The sequence below is a fragment of the Halichoeres trimaculatus genome, unplaced genomic scaffold, assembly GCF_033239565.1.
Source record: "Halichoeres trimaculatus isolate MK-OKI-2021-1 unplaced genomic scaffold, fHalTri1.1 fHalTri1_scaffold_2, whole genome shotgun sequence".
In the NCBI taxonomy this organism is placed as follows: Eukaryota; Metazoa; Chordata; class Actinopteri; order Labriformes; family Labridae; genus Halichoeres; species Halichoeres trimaculatus.
This window is the reverse complement of record NW_027437180.1, coordinates 20,619,056-20,629,878: the sequence shown is the minus strand read 5'-3', so window position 1 is coordinate 20,629,878 and position 10,823 is coordinate 20,619,056. Positions and strand designations below refer to the sequence as shown.

Below are 10,823 nucleotides of genomic sequence, written 5' to 3'. Positions count from 1 at the left end.
CAAAGGAAATATTAACTGTTTGTAAATGAAAACTTCCTTCCTAGGAACTTGCACTTGCTATGAGCTTTCCTGTCACATGACAACTGATGCGGTTACAAGTGGTGGAAATGACAGTGACCCCAGGTTGCAGGTGTTCTTTTTATTCTTATAAAAAATACCAATACCAATATAATACCAATTTATCTTAAAATGATGTATAATATAATTCAAAGGAATGTCTGAGTAATTTGTTACTATTGTTTGTATTGGTATTGTTGTTACTAGTTACTGTTAATTTTAATTGACTTCAAATCTTATGAAGGGCTGAATTCAGCATCTGACCAAGAGACAAAGGATACAGCTATAGCAACAACCAACAAATATTTATGTAATAAGAATAATAATTTAGCTACCATTTATTTTCAGAGTTCTTATTTTTGTCAAGTGTAACAAAAATATTACAATGACAAACGTGTTTTTTTCCTCACTTCTACCCAGGACACAGTTTTATTGATAGTTGGAAAATTACCCTGAGTTAACTGTCCGTTAGAAAACCGCTGAAGTCTGGCTGTGCTTCCGTTATGTTGTGGCCATATGAAAATCGTCTGACACCCAACGGCTACTGTAGTAGAGTGATAGGCTCAGATGAGCACAGCCAAGGATGGAAAGAACCTTGGGATTTTTTATGCAAATACTGATTTTTCAGTTGATATCTTCTAACAAACTGGACACAGATGTATCGACATTATAATGTATATACAAACTTCAACACAAATAATGTTATCCTTTAGTCCTATGCTTCTGTGAATGCTTGGATAAAGAAAAGACCAACATGATAAAACCTGTTAGGTCACATGGCTTTAACTCATTTGAAGTGATGAAAAAGAAATCGGGTGAAATGACTAAACTCTAAACCCGTAGAAACTAACTACTGCAGCTACATAAAGACGTGGAGGGAAACACTTTGTGTGCTGAGTAAAAGAGTTCAAAAGCATGACAAAGCGTTTTACTTTCAACACCTTAACATCTTAGGATTGGATTTTTATTATTATTATTTTTTAGGAAAGGGTTTAATACCTCAATGTTATTAATCTTTTGCCGTGTATAGCACCGCTGATGTACTTTGTGTGTGGGGAGGAGTGTGTAACAGCATTTTTGGTGTGTCAGGAGTGTGACTGGGCGTGAGTGTCACATGTCGCCGCAGACATACAGCAGTTTGACACCTCCGCTTCCCCCAGACGCACACAGACAGAGCAGCTTCAGACCACCTCAGAGAGAGCGGGGCACTGACAGCGATGGCCACTGGAGAAAATCAGGCAACTTTGGAGTTACTTTGCAGTAAGTACAACGAGATTATAGACGCCTTTTTTCGTTGTTCACAAATAGTGTTCCTTAGCCGCTTGTGTTTGTTTACGTTTACTTGGCCGACGTCACCGCTGTTTGCTAGCGTTACATTAACCGTTGACTCGTGGCTTCAGTTGGTCCGTAGTTCCGCGATAAAAGTGATATTTTTACGTTTATTTAAAATGCTGAGACTGTTATAACACAGGTTTGATATTGTGCAGAAAGTTTCACTTCAAACAGGAAGTTAGGTAGCTCGTCTAGCACCGCGCGCGTGCCTGGCAAGCGCTCGAGACGTATGATGTCTACAGATCATGTTGTGCGCGCGCACGGTGGCAAGAAAAGTGAGAAAAGTCGCCTTTTTTTGAATTAATGGATGAGATTTTAAGGAACGTCGTGACTCAAAACAAGGCAGACATATGATATAATAAGATAGAGTGGGAGAGATAACAGCGTCACATTGACCAACACAGAAACCGTGAAGAACATGCGCTGCAATAATATAAAGATTGACTAACTGCTGTTCACATCTGAAATTTGACTGTTTAAGGTTAAGTTTTATGCATGTATTATGCTCTCTACCTGTTGCAAAACTCCGTTTATATAGATTAAGTGTAATAAATACTGAAGTACTGAATCTGTATGTAACGTTCCATTCCTTTCAAGTATATCGTTAGTGGGCAGTGTTTGCAGGCGTTTGGGGTATGGATTTGCATGTTCATATTTTAGTTTCAGTACACGATTTAATTTATTCATTTGACATATATAATCAAGCAGCCTTGTTTTTCAAAAATGTGGCATTAGAAGAATTGCTGTGATCATTTTATTTAAGTTCATTTTTCTTTTCTCTTAGGTCAGGCCACAGACCCAAACAATCAGGAGGAGCGATGGGACTGCATCCAGGGCTTCTATGAACTTGTCAACAAGATGACTGATGGGTAAGCGCTGCAGAGCATTCTGTTTGAACTCTGATCAAAAAGGTATGGTTTTTGGTTGCCAAGATACTTACGTGGATCTTCAGATTAACTATCGACTTTTAAACCTCAACCCGTGCCACAGCCTTTACAAACTGCTGCTTTCTTATGTTAGTGGTTAAGAAAGAGTTGCTTCATTTCCATGTTGCAACCTCAGCCCCCCAGTTAGCTTTTGTACAAGAAGAGAAACACACAAGCACCTGTTTCTCTTCATAAGAAATATATTTTAAGAGCTACATTTTGGTTGTTATGTATTCTTACAAGCTTCACTGAAGTGGCGAAACTCAGAGATACTATATTAACAGTGCTTATTGTATTGTTGACAATATGGTCTCCTCAGGCATTCTGATGAGACAAAAATGATATTTTTCTGCTCTCAGCCCAGAAGTTGCCTTACGCCTTCTTGGTCATAAAATCCAGTCACCACAGGAAAAGGAGGCTCTACAAGCACTCACTGTAAGTCTTTGTTTCTCTTGACATGCCATACTCTGATGATACACCCTTAATCTCTTGATCTGTTGTGAAAAAAACCATACAACATGCAGCAGGAAAAAAGTTCTTTGATTTTTTTCAGTGTGCTGTGTCTTTTACCTTTTGTGAATAATTTAAAAATGGAAAATACATCTTTGTGTTAGTTTTTTTTAGAACAGTATTAACAGGTTTCTATTCAGTGCTCTGAGGTAATCTGCATTTTGTCTGCAGTGACACCACTTTGTTGTCATCTTCCCATTAAACTGTGAAGTTCAGCTCTCAAATTAGATGTGCTTCATGTCATATGACATTTAACAGTGGTTAATCATGCCTTTTGAGTGAAGCCTGAGGTCGCTCTATCTTCTGTGTTTCCTGATGAGATACTTCTTTTTCCTTTCCTTTTTATACAAAGCTTCTGTTTCTAAGGATGTAATATCTTGGTGCTTTCCAGGTCCTGGAAGCATGCATGAATAATTGTGGCAAGAAGTTCCACAGTGAAGCTGCCAAGTTTCGCTTTCTCAATGAGCTCATCAAAATTTTAACACCTAAGGTAATACTGATCATCGAGGGAAATATTTTTGTTTAAAAAGGGGACAAGGCTTTGGACATTAAGTGCCTATACTAGTGTATATATATATATATATATATATATATATATATATATATATATATATATATATATATATATATATATACACACACACACACACACTTCTTTTTAAAAATAAGCAGTGGTGTGGGGCACTTAGGCCAAGCAGCTGTAAACCTTTAAATAAAGGCCATTGAGCTCTTCTGAATGTAAACAAAGCTTATAGCAAAAACAGCAAAATGCATCTTATAGAAAGGATTCAAACAGTACTTTGGAGACTTTTAAAAGAAGTGCAATGTCGATTTTAAGTGACCTTGTTTTTTTCCTGACCAGTACTTTGGTGCCTGGACTGCTCAGACGGTCAAAGACAGAGTAACAGAGGTCCTCTATGGCTGGACTCTTTGGCTTAGAGATGAACCCAAGATCCAGGAAGCCTACAGCATGCTCAAGAAACAAGGTTTATATACAACAAACACACAACATCAACACTGTCACTTTCAAAATGTTCATTCTTAACTTGGGCTCATTCAGAGCACTCTTTATATCAGGGGTCACCAACCTTTGAGACCGAGAGCTACCTCAAGGGAAATGACTGGTACAAAAGGCTCCTTGTTTGATACAAACTTCCTGAACAAAAATGCACAGATCACTGTTTAAAAACAATAGTAGTAGTAGTTGTAGTAAATAAATGAATACTAAATGAAGAGACTGCTCACGTGTGAATTATTCCACAATTATTATCAATGATTTACACAGTAATGATGTTAGGAAACGTATATAAATGTCTTGAAAGAGCTCCAGTGTGACCAGCGCTTTTTTTTTTTTTTGCAAGCGCCATAAGTGGTTCTTGTGGGCACTGCGATGGTTATCCCTGCTTTAGATGGTACAGGTGGTTTTGAGGCAAATATACACTTCAAGCTACTACTGTGCCACACAGACAAACTGGGTTTACTGTAGGGCTGCAGCTATCGAATATTTTAGTATTCAAGTATTCTACTGAAATTCCTATCGATTAATTGAATAATCAGATAAAATATGTTTTTGTTTAGTTAAAGAGCAGTTATTTTTCAAATGAAATTTTTTCTCTTGAAGAAATACAATTTTCTGATACAGCATGTCAATAAGAGCACTTGCTTTGGTAGCTCCAAAATTTGTAAACACGCTTAGACACATTTTTTGGGCCTTGTACATCTCATCAAATGTTGCGGACCCAAATGAAGGAGACATCAGAAATCGATAGATTTAAGTTCAGTGACTTGTGTTTACCATGTAGTGATCTCTACAAAAGAGTAGGTTTCATTTATTTTGAGGAAATAAAACTCTGGGGCACATATTAACTCTGCAGCAAGTTACACTTCACATGAGAAGTAACCTAAAACCTGCAGTGCAGACTGGCTCAAACTTGTCCAACCAGAGAACTGATGTTGGTATTAGCAACTTGAATGTTTCAACAGCAAACACGGTCGGGTTTAAGTTTGATGTGTTAAGATTTAAACTGGACCTTTGAGATTTCTCTCCAGTCTGCCACCTCACACTGTATCATCACAGCAGATAGTACTTTGTTCAACTTTCAACAACTTGAGCTGTGCTGGCTCCTGCCAATTACTAGCTAACAAGTAACATGTGATGCTAACAGCATGCTTAAATTCCTGTCACTTGTGCACTTTGTAGATCCACAGTTCTTATCTGGATCTAAATAAAGTGCAAACATGAAACATTTCTTGTCCTTTATGCTTAGTGCTCATTCTTTTTTAACTGGTCATAGTAAGCAGAAAGCAGCTTACGTATGTGGCTCATAAAAGACATCAAAATGTGCCGAACTCAACAAATGAGGCCAACTCTAACTTTGTGTCTGTTATTTTAGGTATTGTAAAGAAAGACCCAAAACTCCCAGGGAAACTTATAATGGCGCCTCCACCACAGAGAACCACAGAATCTGTTTTTGACCAAGAAGACAAGGCTACGGTGTGTGATTGTGTTATTCAGGATGCTTGTTTGTGTAACATGAGGTTCCATCCTGATAAAAAGTATTGTGTCTCATCAGCTTTTAGCCAGATTGCTGAAGAGTACCCGCCCTGAAGACCTGGAAACTGCCAACAGACTAATCAAAAGCACAATGAAGGAGGTGAGGTGATAGTTTTGTCACACTTGTGCAAAGTACAAATGCTGTATTGATTTGTTTTCTGTTTGTATGTGTGTTTTAGGAGCAGGAGAAGGTAGAGAAAACACTGAAGCGTGACTCCACTCTGAAGGAGGTGGAAAGCTGCGCCAAACAGCTCAGAGAGATGCTGAACCAGCACACAATCACTGGGAGCTCATTACAGCCAAGTGATGATATGAAGGTACTCTGGAGCTGTCATCCTGGAACAGTTTTTGGTTGTGGTTCTGAGTTTTGATCATTTTTCATCTGTTGCTGAATTGGCCAATTACACAATTTTCCAGTTTTATATAAAATCTGAATACTTTGTAAGTTTAAATCTAGAAAACCTAAAGATGATCTGCTGCACTGTGAGAAGCTACTCTACAATCAATTCAAATTCTAATATTCTTAATTTCTATCACTTATAGATTACTGCTTTCCATTTAATTGTAGTTTCCTAAAAAGTTTCTGCTTTCTCCCACCATAAGCACTACAGTGGACAAATCCTGATCATTCATTTACCATCCACCTGAAGGCAGATATCCATATCCTCAGTGATTCCTTGCCTGAAGGTTGTTATTTTCCTCATAATATCAGAAAAGGACATACGGTCTTTTCCATAGTTATTTGTAAACTTTAAAGGTCCCATATTATGCTCCATTTCTGCAGTTAACTATGGATCATTGGTGTCTTCATGAAATGGTAGTAGCATGTTTTGGTCCAAAGAGCCAATAAATCAAGCACAGCAGCATTGTTTCGTGGCTCTCATAGCCCCTCTGTTCAGAACGCTCTGATTTAGTGGGCGTGACCTTCATATGTAAATGAGCCACCACTGATACCGCCCCGCTCTTACGCGTCACTGAGAGCGGCCCCATGAGCTCCGAGTGCACAATGTTTAGAAAACAGCGAAGCTCATTTACTGTAACATTACAGGCTAAAACAACAGGCTAACCTCAGCTAAAGTTAGCATCCTGAAGCTAACACAGTGACAGAGGGACGCTGAGAAAAAGCTCTTACATCTGCTCCACAGCACACAGCATTTAAAATACTCACATTTCCAGGGTCCGAGGTTTGTTGGTGGATGGTGGGTAACGCGCCTGGATTCAGGACCAGTCTATTCTCTATCCCTCTGTTGTGCCGTCCAAAGTTGGAAAAGCCGTCGGCCGTGAAGTGACTAGCACACACATGCACAGTTTTACTGAGTGTAGCTGGAACATTTCCTTGATAAATGAACTCCAACCACTTAGTTTTGTCTTCCCCAGAGATGGGGAGCTTGTGCATAGTACTATGTGACTGTTTACAGCCAAAACCCCCACATATTTCACTAAAAGACTTAATAAAGTGATTTTTGCATAATAAGGGACCTTTAATGGCCAGTCTATATAGTTTAGATGAGATGTGTGCACTATTGTTAATACAATTGTATCATCATATGAATGTTAGCTATCTAAGAAAAAAAACATATACACTGCAGCCAGTCCTGAATGCTTCGAGCAATGTAACATACACGAGGCTTCAGGGTTGAGTCTTAAACTTGAGTATTTTGTCCCTGATTGTTTGAAAAAATGAGGCATTGCTCATCATTTACAAAACCAAGACTTGAAAAAAGTATTTAGGCACAAAATGTTCCCATATATTTATTTTCCTTCACTCAGCTTCTGTTTCTTCCTCATCTCAGGCCCTATATGAGCGCTGTGATCGACTGAGACCCAGCCTGTTCCGTCTAGCCAGTGACACCATAGATGACGATGTAGCTCTGACACAGATCCTGGTGGCTAATGACGAGCTAACGCTTGTAGTGAATGCCTACAAAGAACAAGTGGGGAGGAAAGAGTGTAATGGAAGTGCGAGAGAAAGAAGTCGAAGTGAAAGAGAAGAGGAAGGTAAAAATAATGGTAGGCTCTTATTTTTCTCTCAGTAGAAAACACCTCAACATTTACTTTGGAAAACTCTGTGCTTCCTGTGGTTCACTCTCTTTTTCTTTGTTCCCCAGCTCTAAAGAGCCCCAGAGAGATAAAAAGCTACCACCTCATCGACCTTTCAGCCCTGGACTCTCCACAGACTCACAGAAAAGCTGATTCAGCCCTGTCTTTGGACTCTTCTTCACCCATATTCTCCAGTGTTTTGGAAAGTGCCTTCAGCTCAGCCACTGAGGAGGACTTTAGTGAATCAGGTAGGACTGTCTTAGTCCTGGCCTCTTTTTTTTACTTTCCTCACACAGAGATGAGCTTCTGTTTAACAACTTCATCCTGCAATTTTAGGGCCAGATAATCAGGTGTCAAAACATTCCCAAGAGACTCCTAGATCATACTACGAGGAACTGATGCAGGTTAGACTCACACATAAAAGATGAAAATTCACAAACTTACCTATAAATGTTTAACCCAAGTTGTTCCTTTCCTCGTAGCTTGAGGGAGAGTTTAAGATGAACAATTCAGAGAAAAACGGAGGAGAAGGCTTGGTGTTGAGAGCTCGTGGATGTGGAGGAAGCAGTAAAACAACAAACGGCACAAACATTTGGTAAGAATGGGGAAAAGAGCACAGCTCATCAAAAACCTGAATAAAATAAGGTACTTTCTAAGTCATAGTCTACACTTTCAGAGGCCACAAGGGGGGGACATCACACAGATTTTTTTGTACTGAGAGCTCATAACCAACCAAAGAGGAGAACAGAAACAAGCTTCTTGGACAGGTGTCACTTCACGTCAGGTTTTCTTTCTTCCATCAGGTCATCTAACAACCATCAGTTTCCAGGCTTGGGCTCACTCTCCAATAAGGAGGAAAAATCCAACCAGGAATTTGGGTCTTTATTGAAAGATCCACACATCCTGAAACACATCCTTGTTCCAGTGGAAACCATCAAGCCCAGTATGTTTACAGACAGCAATTTGTGAAGAGAAAAATGGCTGATTGTTGAGATTACTGGTCATAATTTATCCACAGATTTAACTTTGTGATTTACTTATTACCTTTAGTAAGTTTTTATTCTGTTGGTGGTGTCATCAAGAATGTGCGGTCTAAGTAACTGTTATTGTGGTGAGTCGCAGCTTATTGTAATGTATTGTTTGCAGGTCATCTTGAACCAATCACCGTGCACGATCAGGGTGGGATCCATGTTTCTCTCCATTTTGCCAAAGATTCTCCCCCCGGTCATCCGGATATTGCTGTGATTGTCATTTCTACTGTGAACACATCTGCTCTTGCTGTGAAAGACTTCTTGTTTCAAGCTGCTGTTCAAAAGGTAATGCCTGTGTTTTCAAAGTTGGTATTACCTCGGATGCAGAAAGGAACCGAATTTTTGAACTCCTGAATTCAAAAATGTGTTTGGGGGAAAATATATCTGACATTTTTTTTACCAAGCAAAACTCATCTTGGACCTATTATGGTGAACAAGTCTTATTTATCCTCGATTTGTTTCTCTCATTCACTTCTCCTCTGCAGACAATGTCAGTGAAACTCCAGCCTGCTTTGGGTACAAACCTTCCTCCTTACAACCCCCTCCTGCCTCCCCCTGCCCTCTCTCAGGTCCTCCTACTGGCAAATCCACAGAGGGTGAGTCTTGACAGTTTTGATCTGCATATAAGTGATGGATGTTTGTTTGTATTTTATCAGTGCGTTGGTAGTTCTGAATTTGTGTTAATCTATAAGGATGCTCTGCTGTTATTTCGTAACTCTTTATGACAAAGTCGATACACTGTTTTCTTCTTTGAACTTGTGACAGCTCATCTTTGAGAGGTATTTTAATAATGTCCAAATTCTGTTAGCAAATACGCTAACCTTTGCACACAATATTACCTTTTGAGTTCTTCACTGTTAGCTCATCTGATATTCGTCACTCTTCATTTCAGCGGAAGCTACGTCTACGCTACAAGTTGACTCTGACACAAGGTGATCAGCAGCTGAACAAGACTGGAGAGATTGACAGCTTCCCTGACTGGACATCTTTGACTGGCCAGTGAAGGTTTAAGGGACACGGATTGGAAATAATGGATAATACTCAGAAGCTGGCCCACACAAAAAAACCCCTTCAATTTAAGAAATGAAACAAAGATGGAAAACAGAACCTAACGGGCGTTGTGCAGTTATGGAGAAAATTTCTAAGAAAACATTTTCATGCATAACAAAAAAAGTGGAGGTAAGTTTAACACATATCTGCTGTACTGGATCAGGAGGTCAGAGTTTGTCTTTTGTTAGCTGTTGCTTGGTACAGTGTGGACACTGTGTATCCTGACATGCTGGAATTTAAAAAGTGCTTTAAATGGTCTGAAGAAGAGAGAAAGGAGATCACTGTCCATTTCCTATGTTTTACATTATGCTGCATTGACACTTGCAAGTAACCATGTTGGTTTTTAGTTACATTTTGTGTATTAGTGACATGCAGGATCTCAGAAGTGCCTTGATATGAAGAAGTTTGGTACTTAAGTGTATTTATTTACAAATTGAAGAAGCCTTAAGGTGTATATGTGTGCATGTAGGAAGCTATAGGTGTGTATTTGCTGCATCTGAATGCAAGATATTTCTTAAATGTGTATTTGTCTACTGTCAGCCCAACTGCTGTGATGTGGGACTAAATGTCTTGAACAATTTAAGCACACTCTGTAACAAATTTTCTGATTGCCAAATTTTCTATATCCAAAAATAAACAAGTTTGTTATATAAATATTTCTCTTGAAGTGGCATGTTTCAGCCTGAAGAGCTAAAAGCAGCTCTCTTCGTTTTAAGGATGTGGATAAAGGAGTGAAGCACCTTGAGAGTTTAACATGATATAATCAGAGAACAAAGAGAAATTTAAAAAAAACATATAAATATTCCATCCATACATTATCTTGTGCTTATCACGGGTAAGGTTGGGGCAGCAGTAATCATCTGAATGTATTGCATCTGTAAGAAGAGCAGCTGTTCCTAGAATTTGCTGGAAGCCACAGTGTCCATTTTTTCAGAGTCAACATTTTCTTTTTTAAAACAAGAATCAAAAATAGTTCTTGCTTGATTAATTTGGATGTAAATTATTTTCTAAGTAGAAAATTTCAGACATCTTCCAAAATGTTCCCTTCCTGGATTTCCTATCAATAACAAAGACATTAAACATTTTTAGTAGTGCTTCACATGTATCCAACTCAGTGTTCTTTGATCCTTTTAATATTGTAAGAAATAAATTGTTCTTTTCATGGTAAAGTTTGTTAAATGTCTGAAGGTCAAATACCTGAACTTGATCTTCCTTAAAAAGAGCAGGGACCAATTAATTTGAAATCTCCTCTTAGTTCCTGACTTGAAGAACTGATGACCAGAAACGTTGTCTATTTATTTCTGAGATGAAAAAAAAAAATCT

General features: G+C 38.7%; 2 protein-coding genes across 3 annotated transcripts in view; both read left to right on the top strand.

Moving 5' to 3' along the window:
• Window positions 1-10,823, top strand: part of LOC141800559 (bifunctional apoptosis regulator-like) — a 176,466-nt gene that overhangs the window by 76,339 nt on the left and 89,304 nt on the right. The gene's annotated exons all lie outside the window — the stretch shown is intronic.
• Window positions 485-10,060, top strand: LOC141801620 (ADP-ribosylation factor-binding protein GGA1-like). 2 transcript variants are annotated; one of them, XM_074684747.1, is made up of 16 exons: window positions 485-1,317; window positions 2,174-2,258; window positions 2,675-2,750; window positions 3,217-3,315; window positions 3,688-3,811; window positions 5,219-5,319; window positions 5,399-5,479; window positions 5,559-5,696; window positions 7,173-7,377; window positions 7,488-7,667; window positions 7,756-7,823; window positions 7,902-8,014; window positions 8,223-8,362; window positions 8,566-8,735; window positions 8,936-9,046; window positions 9,343-10,060. In XM_074684747.1, exons 1-16 carry the CDS (start codon window positions 1,275-1,277, stop codon window positions 9,451-9,453), a joined length of 1,845 nt encoding a protein of 614 aa, XP_074540848.1. In that variant the 5' UTR covers window positions 485-1,274; the 3' UTR covers window positions 9,454-10,060. The 2 variants fall into 2 exon arrangements, with proteins under 2 accessions (XP_074540848.1, XP_074540841.1); XM_074684740.1 differs by having other exon boundaries at window positions 490-1,317; window positions 7,173-7,389; window positions 9,343-10,059.